General features: G+C 35.9%; 1 protein-coding gene across 3 annotated transcripts in view; it reads left to right on the top strand.

Annotated features, from left to right (window-relative positions):
- The window catches only part of INVS (inversin), an 84,277-nt gene that overhangs the window by 50,528 nt on the left and 12,666 nt on the right, over positions 1 to 21,083 (top strand). For all 3 annotated transcript variants that reach the window (XM_030509829.1, XM_030509812.1, XM_030509821.1), the window contains 6 exons: positions 2,193 to 2,364; positions 7,062 to 7,217; positions 8,805 to 9,034; positions 10,633 to 10,739; positions 14,236 to 14,448; positions 19,151 to 19,452. In XM_030509829.1, coding sequence (XP_030365689.1) covers positions 2,193 to 2,364; positions 7,062 to 7,217; positions 8,805 to 9,034; positions 10,633 to 10,739; positions 14,236 to 14,448; positions 19,151 to 19,452 — 1,180 coding nt within the window. The remainder of the gene's footprint in view (positions 1 to 2,192; positions 2,365 to 7,061; positions 7,218 to 8,804; positions 9,035 to 10,632; positions 10,740 to 14,235; positions 14,449 to 19,150; positions 19,453 to 21,083) is intronic.

Genomic DNA, 21,083 nt, shown 5'->3' on the forward strand with positions numbered 1-21,083 from the left:
TTTAAAGGAACTCATTCGCTAAGACTAACTTATCCCAACTTATTGTCTAAAGAAAAGTTACAGAACAAGAGAAGTTACCTAATATAACCACCCAAATAAGTTGCCTGAAATTTACATGGCTTATGGATCCCACAGAAGGTCCAAATAGACATTCTTTTAAAGCTTTTCACACACTTTGTGTGTGAAGGCAGATGCTATGTTAGTATTGATTTTAGTATGCAGAATGCAGGACTGAATATGTATTACTTTTTTTCTGAAAATTTCCAGGTGTCTGAAACAGTGTACATACCTTTCACATATTTGTATAGGTTGATCCAGTAAATCAAATGTGAATGCCCTTCTTATTTTTGAATATTCAAAAAAGATATTTAGTATTTTTCAGAGCTTCTAAATAGCACAGAATGAGATGATCCACGTTTTCTTCTCTCCTTTACTGTTGTTTTTTCAGCTTTATTGTTTTTATTTTGTTTTCTCCATTTGTTTAGTAGAAATAAAATACATGTTTTTTTCCATGACAGAATACATATAGAATTAAACTGATTGATACTTCTGTTTTTCAATTTCTTAACCATCCTGTTCTAATTTATTTTCATTTTGTTTTCAAATTGTGATAACTTTATTTTTGAAAATAACTCACCATGGGATTTTCTTCCACTTTTTCCCATTAAAAACTATAGAAAGAAAAAGCGATTGAAAGAAATGTTGCGAAATCTTAGTGGAAAAATAAAATTACTTATTTATGTTTGTAGGACATGTACCTTAGTATTGAAAAGGTCCAGCCTTCATACAGCTTTTCACTTTACAGGATTTCAAGCAGTGCAGAGTACTGGTAGGGTGCTGAGTTGCTGGCCTAATGAGCAGCCGTTTGTGTCTGAGGGGTAGTGATGGTCAGTGTGAGCACACAAAGCTATAAACACATGCTGGTTTATTTGGAAGGCTTAATGCTTCCATTCCTCATTATTTCTGGCTGGACCTTTTTACAGCAAACGGATAGTCAAGACTATCAGATGAGACTATCAGTTCAGACTTTAGACCCAAATTCATGAAGCTGTTAGTATCTTAGACCACATTGACATGAGGGAGAAATTTCCTATTTCTTTAGAGGGATGAAATAAAAAATAGTAGTTAAAATAAAAATCCAAACTAATCAATAGGACTTGGACTTTTAAACACCTTTGTGATTATAAGGATTTGATTCCTTAGAGCCCAGGAGTTCTCATCCTACCTAGAGCAGTGATACAGCTATTTTGGGTTCACACAGGGAAAAGGATAAAATAATGTTAATACTAAAATAGAAAAATAAAACAATGAAACCCACTTTTTTTCAGCTTTTATTGGCAAGCCTATCAGTGGCTCTTAAGAAATGTTTACCAGCTGTTAACTCCACAGCCTTGGTAAGCCGTTAGACAGGAAAGGGAAAATCTTCCCCGATTCTTTTTCTACCAGTTGTGATTTCTCTCCCTTCCTTTTCTGCGTGGCATACTAAGAATTTAACAGCAGGTTAAACAAGTGGACTTGTTTGCTGAGAGCTTAATCCAAACACCGCATTTGAAGAAATAATTCTTTTGCCTTGGTTTAAATAGCTATTTTAGTGTAACAGTTATAGTGGAAAACCTGGACTCCAATGTAAAGATTTTCTTTAAAAGAGAACATTTAAAATTTATTTTTATAATATTTCAGCAATTAGTAACCTGTTGATATTATTAAATATTAGGAAATATAGCTATGTTGCCTCCAAAGTACTTTTTTTTAATTATTATTATTATTAGTTTGGCAAACCAAAATATTTGTATGTGCAGTCATATTTAGAATTGGAGCAAAAGAATGTGTTAGAAGAATCATTATTTTAGCATCACAGTATTAGAGTAGTGCTTTGATAAGCTGATAATATTTTTCCCATTGCTTTCTTTACAGCGACTGCAGCGTCTTTTACTTCCTTATGATGAATGTATGATATCTGACACTAAAAAGAAAAATGTATGAAATAAAGTCATAGTTAAGGATGCATTATATCACAGATGAGGAAAATGGCATAGCAGACAATACAGTGCTCCTGTTGAGCTATTACTTTATATAAACATAAAAAGGAAAAATGAAGCTTTGATTTGCTTCATCAACAGCTAAATGAGAACAATAGTTTCTTGTTGTTACAGGTTCCTTTTAATGTTAATTTCAATAGTATGTCTTTTTAGGAAACAGTTGAAGTATTTTTGAAACATCCTTCTGTAAAAGATGACTCAGATCTTGAGGGAAGAACATCCTTCATGTGGGCAGCTGGCAAAGGCAGTGATGATGTCATTAGGACTATGCTGACTTTAAAATTGGATATTGATATCAATATGACAGACAAATACGCTGGCACAGGTAAGATGCTTTACAGAACCAGGATATTTTGGGTTAGTGTGACTTCCACCAAATAAAAAACATTGTTAGAAGCTATATTAATCTCTTCCTGGATCTGTACCTTAATCCTGAAAATATTTCTGCATTAGTTTAATTGTGTGTGTGAGTCACTTCTTTGCTTTTTGGTGGGAAAGAAATAAACCAGTTAATTTGAAACATAGCAAGAAGAAATGTATCTGTATGCTGCTATTTAGTTAGACCTGTAATCCTTGGAAAGGAAGAGCTGTCCAGTATTTTGGAGAATAAAATTAAATATAATTGCGTAAAAAGCCCTTCCTGAAAATGTCTGTTGAAAAATATATTTGTAAATAATAAATAAATACTTTGAAACAATATAGAGCAAACTAATTAGTGAAGTGGCTAAATTATCGTGATGAAAATCATAAGTACCACAGTTATTTATAAAGGTAGTGTAATTAGATTAGATTAGAGCTATTGCACTTCTGTTGTCCAGACAAGAGGTTAAACTTGATATCCCCCAAATTTATCATCCCATTACCTGCTCAAAGCAAAAGATAGGTAAGCAGCACAGTGTTTCAGAATTCAAGGTCATGAAACTCAAAATTTTCTGTAGCAACTATGAATTTGTCTCCTTTAATTTATAAAAGTTATAAGAATTTCTGGTAGAAATATTGTACCTATGTAGTACTTTCAACAAAAATAGAGTAACAGTTCTGACAGAGAGACAAGTGTTGAAGGGTATTCAGTGTTGGAAATACGAGTAAAAGTAGGGGGGCTGTATAATGTGGTGATGATATCTGAATAAAAAACACAAGAATGTGGATATACTGGGCATAAATTGGAGGGGTTTGGTAGCAGGGGGCTGCAAGGGTAAGCTCTAAGGTCATGAACCACCCTGTGCCAGTCACAGCCAGGTCACAAATTTAGAAGTTAAGTGCAGAAGCATATACTTAGGTATAATAAGTAGTAAAGTGATAGCCAAGCTGCTAGAGCACACACCCATGAATAATACAGTAGAGGGCATTTATCCTGAAAAGAAAACTACGTTATTTTAAACAAACAAGAATGTATATTTCAATGTTTCTTTATATAAATTTTACTACATTTGTTTTAAAGTATACTGAGCATTATCTTTTGGCTGGACACACACCCAAACTAGCCTAAGCTGCATGCTTAGATTTAGGGAACTTGCAGCGTAGATCTACGCCAACCAAAAAACAAGGATACAAGTTGAACAACTTTTCTCTTTTCAGAGCACACTTGAAATAACATACAAATGGTAAAGAAACGCAATGTCAGGGTTGCATTGTTGAGGATTTAAAGCATAGCATGTATGAATGTTACTTTCGTATGGTGGGTCTTTACACAAAAAGCCAAGTACAGTTAACCATAAAATTCCATTTAAATATCTAAATTCTTGCTTTCATTACAAATGAACACACCAAAATATCAGTCGTTCCAAGTTATGGTAGTTTGTAATTCTTGAGTTTAAAGAAGTGCAACAAATAAAATCTCAATCTTCATGTTTGATGATTTTACAGATTACATACTTTTCAATTTTAGTCTCATTTTGTCTTTTATCAGTTCCCTTTTAAATACCTCACAGTATTTTTTTCAGAACTTAAGGTGCTGTAATGTTGTAGTCACTGTGCAGAACCTCCTTGCAAAGGGTTTTCTTCTTTGCAGACAGTAATCACATACTGTGTTTCTGAAATTACTCAGGTGTGGATTTCATGCTTGAATAATTCAGGTGGTTTGGTTTATTATCTTTAAGTCTTAAACCTTTCATAGCAGTGATGTGTAATCACCTTTTAATCTTGATTTTGTTGTAGGGCTTTTAATCCAAGGAAATGAATGGATTTTTCATTACTTGAGACTGCTCCGGTGTAGAACACACTGGTAGTCTTAAAGTGGGGACCTGTGCTGTTCATCGCTTGCGGTCGAGCAATCTGAACTTTACCATTGTGCAAGCATGTGCAGTAGCATGGACTTTATTATAGTGAGCTGTAAACTTAAAAGGAAGCCCATCAGTAAATCACGCTCTGGTTTGGGTTTTTTTTCTAAAGGTTCTTAATCATTCCCAAGTTTTGGTGAGGGAAAAAGTTGTATTCTGATGGGAAACTATGCACTAACAGAAAATAGCATAGATGCCACCCTGCCTGGGATACAGTTGTTGCGGAGAGTTCAAGGTTGTGTTTTTCTGACTTTAGTGTGCCAACTCAGTTAAGCTAAGTTATAATGTTGCATTAACACAGACTTTTGCATTTACTTAAAAAGAGCAAGCTCTCCATTCAGTTTTGCTAGAACATGGAGACTCTCGGTATTGTGTAGGAGAATGACACCAAGGGAAAGGAATTTCCTTCTTCTCAGAGATCAGCGCTGCAGGAGCATTACAGGGGCAGCTTTATAGCTCTGCCGTCACTGCATACAATGGAGAGGGCTCTGTCTGTCGGCTGAACAAAGGGCCTATTGTGACCAGCTGGCCGAAGAATCTCTTCAGTCACCGTGACTCCATCACAGAAAATTTGGCTTACAAGAAAATACTGAGCACAAAGTGCGAAACAAGATGCCTGCGTCAGGATGAGTGATAGGGGGGAAGAACCGGCCAAGCTGACACAGCAGCTCTTTTTCTATTGTATTGTTATACACACCCCATGTGTCATCTGATGGAGTGGTTTACTGCCTTTGGTTTCATAAGAAATGCAGTACAAAAAACAGAACCTAGAGTTTATTATGAGGTCAGACCGTGAAAACCAAGCACATCCAACTGTACGGCGCGGCAGGGAATCTCATTCTTGTCAAATTTCTACTGATAGCCACCCACGTGCATTGCTGTCGCAGATCTTGCTGCTTACAGATATTTTTCATTAGTGTGATAAGTGCCCCTATGCTTTTTAGCTGGATATATAACAGTTAAACATTGGTGTCATCTTAAAGGCATGATTTCAATTACTAAGGCAGCACTTCTCCACACGTCTCTGGCTGTGACCCCAGTTCTTGTACGAAGTGCCTTATTTTGTCTGGATCACAGTTCCAGTTACTATCACTAATTTTGAGAATGTGTGTTTTAAGGCAACACGCTTCAGCTGGATTTGATTCATGGACAGTGTGAACAACCCGTGCATTTTAGTAGTGCCAGCGTAATGCTGGTTATGCTGGGTTACTGTTTCAGAAGCTGTGTGAGGTTGGTACCAGTAGCAGGCAAATACAGCAAGCCTGACTGTTTTGATATTCTGGCCGTGGTTCAAGAAGCAATTCCTTCTAGCATTGGCCTTCATGTTGTGCCTTTCTGTATAATGCCTCTGCTGGATCCTGACCCTGCCTGTTTTAACATTAAACAAGTAGAGACACATAGGTACTGTTTACAGCCTCACATTTTGCTTGCTTAAGCAGACTGAATTCTCACCAAAGACTGATATTTGTGAAATTTCATGGAGAAATTTGGATTCACTTTACTAAATACATATATGTGAATTGCACTGTTCTGTATTTTCATTCTAAATTATTTTGATTTTGTCATCTGTGAAATATTCTATACGTAAGGCAGTATGAGAATGTAGATTATCTGAGTCAATTGCTGACTATAGGAAATAATCCAAAGCATTTTGAAATCAAATTGTAAGTGAAATCACCAATACGTATGTCCTCCATGGGTTTGAAATCTCATTGGTGTGTGTAATCCTCCTTTCCTTCAAAAAGAACCATATACTGGTCAGACTGGCATTTCAACATTTTCCTCAACTCCAGCTGACAGATGCTGCGTGAGGCAATAGCAACTTCAGTTATAGGACACCACATCTTTACGTCTGAGGTCTGAAGTATCTGAAATAGCTCTCTGTTATTTGTCGGTTCGGACTCAGTGAAGTCTGTAAGTGACTAAGTCCAAACCGACAAATAACACAGAGCTACTTTAGATACTTTAGACCTCAGAGGTAAAGTTATGAGAGGGCAAAGAAAACTGTGGAAGGGTAGGAGTCTGCAGAATCAACTTGCATAGTTTTCATACAAACAGGCTTCATAAATTATGGGGATGAGACGAAATGCAGTATCTGGTTTTCCATCATCTATTTATTTTTCCTGAAGAAAACAGGGAGCTGCAGATGATACTGTGTGAGATGTGATGGTCTTGCTACATAATTTTGTGTAAAATTTTCTCTTAAGTAATTCTGAAAAAAGAAAAAAAGGGAGGGGGGGCAGAAACAGCTGGGTAGTAATCTGGAGTTAGCTTCAATTGAGACAGCTTTGCTTATTTGAGAGAAATAAAAAAGATATTTTTAGGAAAACATTGAAGAAGTAATGAAAGCTTCCTTTCACTGGCAATGGGCAATTTTATCTTCATCAGGGTGATGTAAGAAATGCCACAAAAGAGAGAGAAAAGTAGGTCATGTTATGTTCTCTTAATCAGAAGCTGCTAACCTTCCACAAATCCTCCTTGTAAGCTGATCTTAGTGGTTTTAAAGTTAAAATGCCTATTCATACAAGTTAGACACATGTTTCAGGGCTAGCAGTTCTGCTGCTTATTGCTTATATGGCAAGAAAATATGGTTAGTGATCCCATGTTATGATTCTTCAGTTTCTTGTGGTTGCAAAGCACCTTTCCCACCAAAATGCCTGAAATTAATTTTGACTGTTCTATTTGTGAACCTCCAGAGCTCATGGCATTGTGACTTGTTTTTCCTACTACTTTATTCTTTCAGCCTTACACGCTGCTGCCCTTTCTGGCCATGTCAGCACAGTGAAATTGCTGTTGGAACATAACGCACAGGTGGATGCTTTGGATGTCATGAAACACACTCCGCTTTTCCGAGCCTGTGAGATGGGACACAAAGAAGTGATACAAACACTCATTAGAGGTCAGCTGTTAGGAATTTACAAACCTGTTCAGAGTCCTGGTGCTGCTTTCTGTGGGACTGGGAAATGAACAGCATAGCTAAGCAAGAGGTGGGGTTAAGACAATTACTTCCCTAAAGCAGGTTTTGCCTCTAAGTACCCTTTATGGAACAGTGCTGTAAAAGATTATCAGTGTTGTGCAGAAAGGCTTGAAGTGTTAAAATATAAAACTCAAAGTTGGGATAGTTCTTTTCACAGCTCTTTTCTGCTCCAGCCTTTTCAAGTATATTCTAGTGTCTCAAAGTGCCTCTTCCCCTAGCAAGTCATTGTTTTTCTTACCCCTTTTTTTTTCTCCAGTAAACAAAACCAAATTAAGCTTTCTTTTGTTTAATGAGAAAGCATTTTTAGGCTTCTTTGAAGACTTTTTGACTATTTAAATGAATCTTTTTTTTTTTTAATGAAGGTAGCCATCAAAAATCCTAAGTCGTTCCCTGGAAATATTCAAGGTCAGGCTGGACAGGTCTAGTTGAACTACCTCATCTAGTTGAAGATGTCCCTGCTTATTGCAGGAGGATTGGACTAGATAACCTTAAAAGGTCCCTTCCAACCTAATTCTGTGATTTTAGGATTAATATTTTCCTCTGGCTGCTGTTTATAAGTGGTATTTTATTTGTAAGCAAAAATAAGATTTAACAGTGTACACAGTTTGAGATAATTGTAAGAACTCTGCTAAAGTGCAAGAAGTATGGTGAAAGTACAGGGGCATCTTAGATGCAAAATTATGTCATTTTAGCTTCACAGAAAGTTTCAAGTAGCTGGAAGCAGTCTTCCTTCTCCTTCAGATATTATCCCATTTACGGACAGTTGAAGTATCCAGGCTAATAAGAAGTTACAAGTTTTCTGTCCACCAACCTTTCTTACTGAAAAGCTTCCCTCTGATCTGCTGGGCATATTTTAACCCCTTGTTGAGCTCTTCCTCCCAACTCCTATGCCGTTTAGCTTGTGTAGATGCAAGAAGCTTGGTTATCAGAATCTGAGTTACATGTAATTAAATATTTTATGATACAGACAGTCATTGCTGGTTGATTCAAGTTTTTGTATTTGTGGAATTCTATTTTGTATGGAGTTTTTTTGTCCTACAAGTACACATAAAGAAATTAATTATCTGCATAGAAGAGTCCTAGCGTGCTTGAATTTAAAAAAATCAAGCTTTTTTCAAAAGCCATTCTTACACTGTGAATATTTTGTCTGCTTTACAGATTTAAAAAAAGATTCCATCTGAAGTCTAATCTTCAAAAGTGATTTTATAGATTTTATAGATAGTTTCACTGAAAATTAATATAGGCTAGTTTTTTCAAGGGCATTTGACAACTCTGGAGATTCTAAAATATCTGAGATGATACTCAGAAGCTTGTAAAAAAAGCCTGACCCTTACTGAAATTATTTTAAGTTTTAAGATTTGAGTAACAAAGTTAAAGTTACTTTCAGAAATACTTCTTTGAATTGGCAGTTTACCAAATAAGTTTAGTTGAACATAACTTATTTATTTTATTTTCTTTACATTCAAAAGTATTATCTTTTTATGTTCAAAAATGTATTTATTGCTACAGGAGGAGCAAGAGTAGATTTGGTTGACCAAGATGGCCATTCACCCCTTCACTGGGCAGCCCTGGGAGGAAATGCTGATGTGTGCCAAATCTTGATAGAAAATAAAATCAACCCTAACGTGCAGGATTATGCAGGTAGAACACCTCTGCAGTGTGCTGCTTATGGAGGCTACATTAACTGCATGGTAGTCTTGCTGGAAAACAACGCAGATCCAAATATTCAGGATAAAGAGGTATGTTGTTATTCACTAAGCTATTTAATTAACTTTAGGATAATCATAAATCAAAACATTTTCCTTTTTTTCTTCAAGGTAATTCTCTTTTCTGGGACATAGAAGCATCTTTGCTGCTATTTATCACAAAAGGAAATACATCGAAAAGGAAATACATCCCGATGTAATTTTCCTATGGCTTCACTTCTAAAATCTTGACTGAAAAGTAGGATTTTAATATGCAGCAGGAATTGAAGATTCATATTTTTTCATCTCACTTCTGACTTTTCCTTACAATGTGTGAGCTTATGAGAAATAATATTAATCATCTGATTTCTTAACTTCTATTGTTCCTTATTAACAGCTGATGTGGGAATGTGATTTTATGGCCTGCAGTGTGTTTCTTCAGCATAGACATAAAGGAACTAAGATTTTGCAAGTTAGATTGCCCAAGAACTGCTTCAATTACTTATCCACATAAATATCCACATATGTATCACTCTTCCAGGTAAAAAAAAAAAGAATGCTGATGAGTGTACATGTTCTTTTGTGCCATTATTCAAGCAGTAAGTGAAATTAGGAACCAGAATAATTGTGCAACATGTAACAGACTTCTTTGTATAATGACATAATTTCTCAGAAGTCAGTAGACCTTCATCAGTCAAAAGAATTTCACCCAATTTTTTAAACTTTTCTGTAGCTATTGCATTGTAAGGCATGGATAATTCCAGGTGATGGAGAAGTGGTTTTTATTGAGATCTACAGAGCATGCTGGGGAGGTTTTGCTAACACCTCTGTATGGCATCAGCTTGAGTACAGCTAAACACATCAGCTCCAGATCTTTCACACAGACACAGCAGCATGTTCTTCAACCCTTGGGATTCAGGGGGTGGCTTGCTAGCACTAAACTCAGAATGTCTTCATGTTCCTCTGTGGTATCAAGCCTTCTAGGTATTTCCTGCATTTGGCACTCAGAAAAGCAAGATGCAGAGAGGAGAGATGGCCTGAAAGTAAAGTGAAATACCTATGCTTCGTTGATGTTAACAGAACTTGAGGTAGTCGTATTGTGGTTCTATGATCCCAGTCCCAAGAGTAGTTATATATGACCTGACTTATCGAATGCAGCTTGAGAGTTGGACTTGCTTCATGTGGGAGAAACTAGACTTCTGAAATCAAGCTCGTTTTGAAAGCACAGCTGGAGCCTTTTTCTCCTCAAGCTTCATCTGATTTTGAATTCTGTAGTAATTCTTTCAGTCTTGTCACAGTGTTTTGGAGCAGCCTAGAAAACAGTCTGAACTACAAGAGTTGATAAGAGCTGCTTCAGACCTGGGTGGCATAGCTGCAAAGAAACCGACTCTAGAGCTGGTCTCCTAATGCTGTTTTTCAGCTCTTTTATGTGGAAAAGCACGAGTGTTGTAATCTTGGGGGTTTTTTAAAAAAAAGGTTTCTTCATTTTTAAGTGTTGTATTCTTTTATTTTAACAGGGAAGTTTATTTAGACGAATCACTTTGTCCTTCATGTCCAGAAAAGCATTGAATTACAGCATGATTTACAACTTTTATTGTGCATGATAGAGTTTTGGGACAACATTTATTTTTGTTCTGTTCTATTGTTTACAGGGAAGAACTGCTTTGCACTGGCTCTGTAACAATGGTTACCTTGATGCTATAAAGCTGCTGCTTGGTTTCGATGCTTTCCCTAATCATATGGAGAACAGCGAGGAGAGGTATTGCTTGTCTGATTGCATTATTTAGTAATTTAGTTAAAGTGCTACGTACTGATTTAAATGTTAAGTATTCAGATATTGCCAGAGAATCATGATCTTGTATCTAAAAGGAGTGCTGCAATCTTGGGCTTCACTGTAAGCAGCTTTTCTAATGTGAAAATCTCTTCTTTAAGTAAGACATTTCAACTTCAACTGTGTACACTTTCGAACCTTGAACTTCGAGAGATTTCTGCAAGTATTTACTCACTCTAGTCTTATTTGAAATATTAAAGATATTTTTCATTTATATAAAGTTGACAGTGGGTATGTACAGACAAAAGATGGATAAGGCATTTCTTGTGCTGTTGGAGTAGACTGGAGTTTTTCCTTTCTGTTTGGTAAGAATACAGTGAGGAGAAAGAAAACGTGAGAAATGTAGTGTGTTGTTTTAAAATAGTGATTACAAATTACCTGGTGGTGAACTGTATGCTGAAGGCCTAGTTTAAAAAAAAAAAGTCCTCCTATAACCATAAAGAGACAGTACATTTGCATCTCTTTCCTTTGTCTTTCATTGACATATAAATAATAGTTTTTTAAAAGTGATTTGGGTTGCGGAGTTCAAATTAGTCACCTGACCGTGAAGATAATTACTATTAGCAGAAATGTATAATGCCTTTTTTAGAGTAGATGACCTGCTCATAATTATAAATAAAATTATGATCAGTATGCCAGATAAATGTGAATATTGCAACATTTTAAATAACTTAAGGACTTTAAACCCCCATATTTTAGTGCTAAATTTGAGACTTCCATACTTACTTCAGTTTTAATTGCTTTCTTCCCCTATCATTTCTCTTTTGTTCTCTACTCTAAACCACTCAGATCTCTCTTCCTTTTCTATTCTTATTTTTTTTATTGAGAAACACAAATGAAAGTATAAGTAGTTCCTAATTAAGTAGTGCCAATGGTGTCTTTAGTTATTTTTGATAGAAAATTAAATAAACAGTTGTAATTAAATTACTCTTCATAAGTAAGATTAAAGGCCACTATTTTGCCAGAAAGGAGGCTGCTGTTATCCTTACTTTGTAGAAATGTTCTAATGATGCTCAAATGTCAGGAAAAGACCTTAGCTGTGGTTTTACTATAGTCATTCAGTTAGTATCTATTTTTGTTTCCCTTCTGGCATTAATATATGTTTTTACGTATCAACCTACATTATTGAAACTATAACTAGCAGTATTCCAAATGTCAGCCCTTAAGCACTAGTCCACATGCAGAACAAAACAGATCCCCAATATTTCTAGATGAAAGAGTCTTTAAATATAATAAAAATATATATATTGTATATAAGAAATGCACAGTTTACTCTTAATAAGCATCTACAAATCCTTGTTTTATTTTTGAGAGATTGGAAGCTTGGAAAGTGGAAAAATCAAGTCGAGTGTTGTAAGAGAGAGTAAAAATAACCTTATAGATATGGTTCATCTGTAATTTAATGAAATTGTTTTTTAATCAGTAACAATTTTACCAGATAGTAAAGTTTTTCAAATATATCTATAGAAAGAAGCTTCTCTTCTTCACTCTCTTAGAGTGCAATATGAGATACCAGTTCAAAATTACAACATAGTGGTTAAAACTAAATAGTTTTGTGAAAAGATGGAGCTGAGATTGCATCTAGGATTTTAAGCTGCCCACTTGCTTGCAGATACGCGATCATGTGCCAGTCTGTAGGGTGGTAGGTTTGTTGTTCTTTTCAAATTTATTTCATAATCCAACTTGACGTCCTGGGTGCATCACATGATGACAGGCTGGCTGCTGCCTGACCAACTATGTGCTAAATTACGTATATAACAGCTGTTGGCTGATGTCTTCTTTGCGTGTTATCCTGTCAACCAAGCTTGATGAAAAAGCTGTCTGCTTTAGAGATAACCAGTGGAAAAGAAAATTCATAACAGGCTTTGAACTGAGACAGCAGAGCAGTGGCTGGTTGTAAGGCGTATATGTGAGCAGCCTTGAGTGGGAGGTGTCCGGTCGTACAAACCTCTACTCAGATTTGATTAGAGTAATTTTTTTTTTGCTTTCAAAATTAGCTACAGTGGGGTTAGAGAATCCGCATTTGAAAATATGGTCTTTATAAGTGATAAATGCTCCATCCCTGGCAGTGTTCAAGGCCAGGTTGGATGGAGTCTTGGGCGACATGGTCTAGTGTGAGGTGTCCCTGCCCATGGCAGGGGGGTTGGAACTAGATGATCTTAAGGTCCTTTCCAACCCTAACTATTCTGTGATTCTATGGCTGGGATCCATAATATAATACATTGTCTTGGTACACACATGCTTAGTAGCATGTGGGTAAAGTTCACTTTAGTATCTTTCGTGTCTTTAATTAAAATTTTCAAAACTGGGTATGATTTTAAAATGTGGTTTTCTGAAATTAGGTCACTCCTGAAGCTCCCATTCTTCAGTTATCAAAAATCTGTATCTCTTTAAATGCTATCAGCAACACACCTTGACATACAAATCTTCATGTTATGTCGTTGTCTTTATTCCTACAGACACTTCAGTTCAGATACTGTTAATCCTTCCATCAAATCATTGCTGCGTGGCAAGTCCAATTGTGCTTTCTGTCTGTTTTTCTTTGCTTACCAGCATTGCGTCCTAGCAAGTTACCATCAAGAAGAGCCCTAATTTTCACAGTCGCATGCATTGACACTTGCTATTTGATAGTCTTGTATTATTTGGTCTCAATTATGGTTTGTGGCTGATAACTTTCAGTCACTAAATGTCTTTGCCTAATGTTTCAGTGTTGGTGAGGGACGCATATAAATTTTTTTCCTGTGGTGACTGACAATAGGAAATTTGGGAATTACTTTTAAAAGGGGTTAGGCATCTTTGACACTATTAAAAACCAAAGTATTTAATATTTTTAGCACCTGTGTCCATTTGAAAACAGACTTCAGTCTTCCTAGTGGTCTTTCTGCTTCGTCAGTCATACTGTCCTCAGTCATTCTTATAGAAGTTAAGCCAGATTTGACAGTAAATCGCTAGAACTGAAATTCGTATAGGAGTAACACAAAAAATGTTTTAACTTACATTTTGTTTAGATTATATTTCTCTATGAGAATCTCAATAACACCTTTGTAAGATTGCTTGCCTTTAGTAATTAGTTATGTAAGTTAAGTTATCAATTAATGCTATGGGTTGGGCTTTGGAAGATTTTGATCCAACACAACATGTAGTCTGCCTCCTCCCCTCCCCCCTTTTTATATTAGGAGGCTAAAATAAGCCTTAAACATAGTCACAGTGTGTAGAATGAGTAAGACAGGAAAACAGTATTAAAAATTTAGTGAAACAGCCTGTGTTAAACAGATGAAGACAGATTCAAAAACCATTGTTTAATCTGTCTTCATACTAGAAGGTCCCTTATTATGAAATGAGGATTAAGTAAATGCACATTATGGTTAGAATTCTAGTTCAATGATAATCGTTGTGGGTTTGTCTTGTTTTGTTTGTTTTTTAGATATACTCCACTTGATTATGCCTTGCTTGGTGAACACCATGAAGTGATTCAGTTCATGTTAGAACATGGGGCTCTGTCTATAGCTGCCATACAGGACATTGCTGCTTTCAAAATTCAAGCTGTCTACAAAGGATACAAAGTTAGAAAGGCTTTTCAAGAGAGGAAGAATCTCCTAATGAAACATGAACAGCTGAGAAAAGATGCTGCTGCCAAGTAAGTCTGAGACTTGAAATCTACTCCAACAAATAGACATTTTTTCATAAGTTTGTGTGTATGATCTTACGTGTTACTCATCATCATCTATTGTTCCTTCGAGTAAATTCATGAAACTATAGGTGGCATGTAATGGATTTTTTTTTTCCATACACCTAGAGATGGAAATTATTTTCCAGATAATCCCACCTTAAATAACAAGCTTTATACAATATACAACAACAAGGCAAAATACCAAAAGCTGAGAAAGTAGCATGTTAGTATCCCTGAATCTTTAGCTGATATTCTGTATGTTGATAAAAAGGCTTGGAAAACATTTATTACTCTAAGGTAATGGAAACAATTATTGACCTATGAAGTCTTTGATATCACTTTTGAAAAGAAATTAATAAATAAATTAATTTAAAAAACCACGAAAAGCCTGGTTTAATAAGGCTTAACTTACTGTTTCACATGAGAGGTTGTGCTTTTCTAGCAAACTAAACTCCTCGATTTTATTTGCAACTTCTGTTTTGGCAGTATCATTCTCTGCACTTACAATTTCTGCTCTTGAATTAGAGAGTTACCATGAAATCCTTATATTAGATTATAGATAACTAACATATACAATTGAAATAGTTATTTGCAAGAGTGAAGGTTCTGACTGAGTTTCTACCCTGTTTACATGAGGTGATGGTTGTAAAGTGGTGAAATTCTAAAATCAGAAGGTACGTAGATCATCAAAATACTTCACTTGCTTTGATTTTATCCTTCAAGATTATTATATGAAGAAGAACAAATTAGCACCTGGTTTCTCTTGATGAAATCTGATGCCAGCATGAAAAAACATCACAGTCTGAAAATATTTCTGCATGATTTTGTAGTATTATTTCTGTAGAGAGGTCATATGAGTAAGCAAACAACGTAATTGTTGCACCTAGAGATATTTTTGTTGCATCTGTGTATCGTAGACAAAGTCAGCTGCACTATGCTCTATTTCAAATTTTGTACTTTAATGTTCTGCCTAACTGGCCAGTTTGACCTTCATTGGGTTTGAGTGCTACTACTATACTGGTCAGTAATTTTTAGTGCCCAGTAAGAACCAAAGCTAGAAATCTCAGCTAACTAATCTCTTGCACAGTCTTTAGATGCTAAAGTTGTAACTTGTAGCCCTCCTACTATTTGTCTTTCCTGCTGAAGTCAGTAGAAGTCAAACCCATGCATGGAGAAGTTGCCTTTGAAAATATCCCCAATATCTTACGTATTTCTTTCTAATTTGGAAAACTCTGCTTCTTGCTGTGTGGTCACAACTGACTACCAAATGAGGTAGCTTTATTCTTTGTGATGACAGTAATTTTTAAAAGAATCTGTGATACCCATTTAGAAGGTAAAATGAAGAAGGATTGCCTCATGGAAATTTGGGGGTGTTTTTACAATTATTTTCCTTTGTGAATTGCTGATGTACTTTTGAAACTTACTAAGCTGTTGTTGATTTGTTTGAAAACAATAGAAACAAAGTCTGTACACCAAATATCATAAAAATAGAATTAAAATACAATTGGAGTGTACAAGCAAATCAAGTTGTCACATAACAAATTTTATTTAATTGCAGTTTTATGATCTGTAATAAACTGAAGGGGACATTATGTTGTCATCATTCTGCGTACCCATCTGTGCATTCCACAGCTAAAATTGGCCAGGGTGTTGCTACATGCAAAAACTTAATATCCCTACTGATGTTTAAAAATCTGCTCTCCAGATAAAAGTAGACGATATGTGGGAATCCAGAATGCTGGTGAACTCCTAGATTGAGCACCCCACACATACACTATTTCAGTGTATGTGTTTAAAACTTGCTTTGTAATATGTGATTTTGGAGACACTTACTAACATTAATCATTCCTAAGTCTGCATGGGTTTAATTAATCTGTTGGGTTTTTTTCCTTAACAAAAAGTCAACCAACATCACATACCTGTATTATTTTCTGGTAAAGTTACATTGACTGTGTTCAATGCCTGTGAAATATTTCTATACAAACATTTTCACCCGTGTTAAACAAACCTATATCAAAGAAATGGTAATTAAAAAAATTAAGATTGATTCAGGCCAAAACAGCATGCACACTATTATGTCATTGAGCAAACAGACAATTTGGGTAAGCAGGGAAGCCGTGATAGAGCTCAAATGCACAAGGGCAGTATACAGGAGTGGAAGCAGGGACAGGTTGCAAAAGAAGAATGTGAAAACATTGCTTGGGCATGTAGGGATAGTGTCAGAAAAGCCAAAAGTCAAATGGAGTTGAGGCTTTGAAGGGATCATACCTGGAGATCTATTTTCAGTTATGATTTTTGAAGTAACTGTTTCTTGCAAGGATAACTTCAAAAATGCTCTCCAGGCACATGGACATGTTCTGAATTTAAAACAGAGTAGATAAATACAAAAAGCACAGTGTTCTTAACAGAATAGAAAAGGCTGGCTTCATTTTAGCAGGATCAAAAATCAGAGCATCTCTGTGTCTTCTCAAATGTGTGAGGCTGAAACTGTTCCTTTCCATCTGCTAAAGGCTCAGTTTCCATTCTCTCACTTTTGTAATGAAATACAAATTTATGACCAGAACAAAATCCTGTTGCAATTATAGTGGAAAATGTTGGCCTGCCAGCTCTGTTACCACTATCAAGCTCTAGTTGTCTACCTCAAGAGCCCAAATTTGGATCCTGTTATATAGCTGGAACGTCCTGAGAATGAATGAGAACCCTTAAGTTAGGAACTTGTCTACTTCCTTTACTTCTTCATCAAACCTAGCCTCTCACGTTGGACAACAGTAAAACTTGGAAATTTTAATTTCAAAGATATGCTTCATTGTGATACAAACTGAATCTCCAAGTAAATAAAGAAAAAACACAAGGGGAGGTTCACAAGTATTCAGGAGTCTGTTAATAGACTAAGCTGTTCTGTGACAATTAGCATGATAGGCCATGAACAGGGAGCTTTGAAATCCCTTCCATTTATTATTTCTTCAGTTCAATCTGAAAAATCAGCACACAAGCAAGACCTTTTTGTTTAAAAAAAAATTCCTTTTTGCTGCTTCTGAGCGTTCCTGTGTCATTTCAATAACTTTACAATCGGTATGTCGCTGAAGTTAATGTTTTGTGTTAATCTGCTCATCCAAAGAGTCAGGTCACTCCGGCCTGATCGTGTATCACACAATGCGTCTCACACTTTCTTTTTTAATACCCTAATGGATTCTTGTAGGAAACAGACTATTCTGTGAATAGTGAGATCTGATTTATCAGCTCAAACAGCAGAGTAATGGCAGTGAGATCCATCCTGTACACAATCCAGACATCCCTATGTAGTCCAGTTGTGGAATGCCGGTATTATTTGAAGCTAGCCACTTTTTTCCATGCCAGAGGGAATATGGAACCTCAGGCTGCTGGGAGTGTATTTTTTAGATCAATTAACAGCTTTTCAGGTGCAAAGTTCAATCAGCTGCTTCTGCAGAGCGTACTTGATAAGATAGTACTGACAGATAAAGTTAAGGCTTCTCCCTGGCAGCTCACACTGAAATGACATATACTGGCATTGATACGACTCACAGGAACTGAGGATGGCATGCTGCATAACTAACCTGTCATATGCTGTGCTGTGAGCTAATGTGTCAACAGTCTGCAAACTATGTTGTAGCATTGGAAGCAAGTTAAAATACCAGGCAATGACATGATACGACATTTATCACCTGTCCGTTCCAACAGGAAAAATGTCACTTCGTCTTACAACCAGTGCTTAATTTGTAAAACCAAGTTCAATGGTAGGTAGAGAGGTAATGTTTGCTACGTGCTATTGGGTTTATTCTGCTTTGTAAGAGAAAGAATTTAAAAGCTAAAGTGCAATGATATCTCACTGTATTTAAAAATAGGCTGCAAAACTTTATTCAACAGATGCGCCTTTCCTAACCTTGTCCAAAATTCTATCTACACTATTTAAGGGATGCACAACTTCCTTCATTTTTTAAAACAAAATGTCATAATTGTAATGGCATACTATGGGCATACAAGTTTCGAATTCACATCTCATATATTCAGTATTTATCTTTTGTATAATGTATAATCTGTTTATATACAATAAATTAATTATCTACCAATGATAAATACATAGCAGCAAGTTAGTACCAGTAGCTAGTTTGAAATTGGTTTATAATTATCTCAATTAATTATGACACAGGTAAGTATGAAAAATAATTTTCAAAGAGATGATGTCTTTTACTGAAGTTTTCTGGTTTTCACATACAGTGCATTGCATAACTACTTATATGAAAGCATTGTTCATTACTAATGAAAAACATATTTATTAGTATCATATTGCTTGTCTTCTGTCACCTTTTCAAAATCCTGCTTTTAGCTTTTGTATATTTGTAAAAAAAACCTGAATTTCATTGTTTTCAATAAGAGAGTGTGGTAAAATCAGCTTAAACCACTGCAAACTGAACGGGCAGCTGCTTGATAAGGACTTAACCTTCATTAGGCTGTAGCTGCAAGTCAGTTGTTCTTTCAGATCAAGTTAAGACACTTCAATGCAATAGGTGTCCCTTTCCCACAAAAAAGGTGTTATCCTCAGGGTTTTGTTGTGGCAGTGTCAAGTTTCTAGAAAGCAGTGTGATCAAGTTAGATACATGCTCCCAAGATTTTGTCTTTGGAATTCTTATGGTATTGACTATAATTACAGGAAACGTGAAGAGGAAAGTAAAAGAAAAGAAGCTAAGCTACAGAAAGGGGTACAGACTGTGGAACAAAACAGGCTTCGAGTACAACAGAATCCTGCAAATCGAGAGAAGGCTACCAGCAACTCACAGTTACCTAATAAACCCGTTGATGCACAGAGTAAGAGATCTCTGTCCCTCAATGGTTCGCAAATTCAGCTAGGGAGAAACGGTAGAGGTTCACCTAAAGCTTGTCACAACAAAGGGACACCAAAGGAGAGTTGCCTGTCAGCCGAGCCTCAGAGTGAAGGTCATAAAATCAGGAAAGGTTTGTACGCTTTTTGAATTGTCCTGATTATCCTTGTCCATGTGTGGGGTGTTTTATGTACAGGACTTGTTCATCTTTCTAGCATTTCTTACTCTTCCATCATTTAAGTAGTTCATATACGATAAGAGTTAGATACAGATTCTTTTACTGTGTGTGTTCTGTCACCTTAAGTAGTCAAAAATGCCAGTATATACAATGTCTTTTAAATACCTAAAATATGTGAGATCAGGTTGTTCTATTAGTTGCATTGTTAGGAGAAAATGAGATTAAAGATATTTGGCATATCTATGGGATACTTGAAGAATGTTAATGGAGAAACGGTAACTCTTGGTTTTAAACGAGGTTAAAATGAGGATAAAATTGTTCTAAGTAAGTGACATCTCTAGCATACAGAGGGAGCTGTTCACTCAGCTTCATTCTCCATGACAGGGTTCTCCTATGATTTGTCTCTGAAGTCCTCTTATTGAGAACACTCTAGGATACTTTTTGAGAAGTGAGACTGTTTTTAGAAATTGTGCTATGAAACAGTGTTAAAGCTCTTTTGTTATTTTTCTTGCCCTACTGCACTCTTTTCTTTTATCTGTAAATGCATCATCAGTTTATCATCATTTCTTGACCACTCCTGTATTAGTTTTGTGAGATAATGAACATAATAAGAAAAAATTGATTAAGTATGGAAAAAAGGAAAATGGGAAAGAAAGATGTGGAGAGGATCACAACAGTGAAGGGCAGGGAGAAAAGAAGGAGAAGTACAAAGAAACTATAAAAGAGGAACAAGCAGCCTTTTCTTTTACTGACTTCAGTATCCATTCTTAGCCAGAATCTTCTGTTGGTTATGACAATGGAAACTGCATTGCGTCAGTCAGACTCCCACTGTTTCTTGGACCAAATACAATGGTTTTGCAGAGAGAACGACTTAAGGAAGTAGGTAGTAGGTAGTCCATGGGAAACATGGGCTATAGAGTCAAACTGACTACAGAGATCAGGGCAGAATTTGCCAAATTTTCTGTAGAGGATTCTGTTATTGATACTTGTATTTGGAAAACTGCATTTATGTTCAGTTGAGTACACTACCCTTTACAGTAACCTAGGGAATCCAAACCAGCACCAAATGCCACCAGCATCTAGCTTGGACTTTTGATTGAAGGCTTCCCTGAAGTTGGAGATTTCCTGATGTAGCTATGCCAGAATAATTTTTCCATGGTGATGGTTCTACAAGTAAAATTTTACAATCATATAGGCAATTGCCTGGAGATTTTTTCTTTTATTTTCAATATGTCTTTAAAAGCAGAATATAATTTCTGCAAACAGTAGAATTTTAAGTTTAAGTAGAAAATTCTTTCTGTTGTTTATTGTCTTTCTTCACCGTGTTGGACATGATAACAAAACTCTTTACTCAGTCTTCTTCTGAAAATACATGCCTACTTCTCCTACAAGACCAGTTTACTTTCAGATTGTAAAGAAAGCCTCCTCTTGCCCAGCCCAAAAAGCCTGTGTTTGAAAAAAAATGCTGTGCACATATTTCATTGAACATTTTATTGGAATTAAATACAAATTTAGATCCTGGGGGCTGTGAAAACTATGATTTAATTGGTGGGGTTTTTTTGATTTGTTCTCCACAGAGAAATCCT

The sequence above is a fragment of the Strigops habroptila genome, chromosome 1 (assembly GCF_004027225.2).
Source record: "Strigops habroptila isolate Jane chromosome 1, bStrHab1.2.pri, whole genome shotgun sequence".
Lineage (NCBI taxonomy): Eukaryota > Metazoa > Chordata > Aves > Psittaciformes > Psittacidae > Strigops > Strigops habroptila.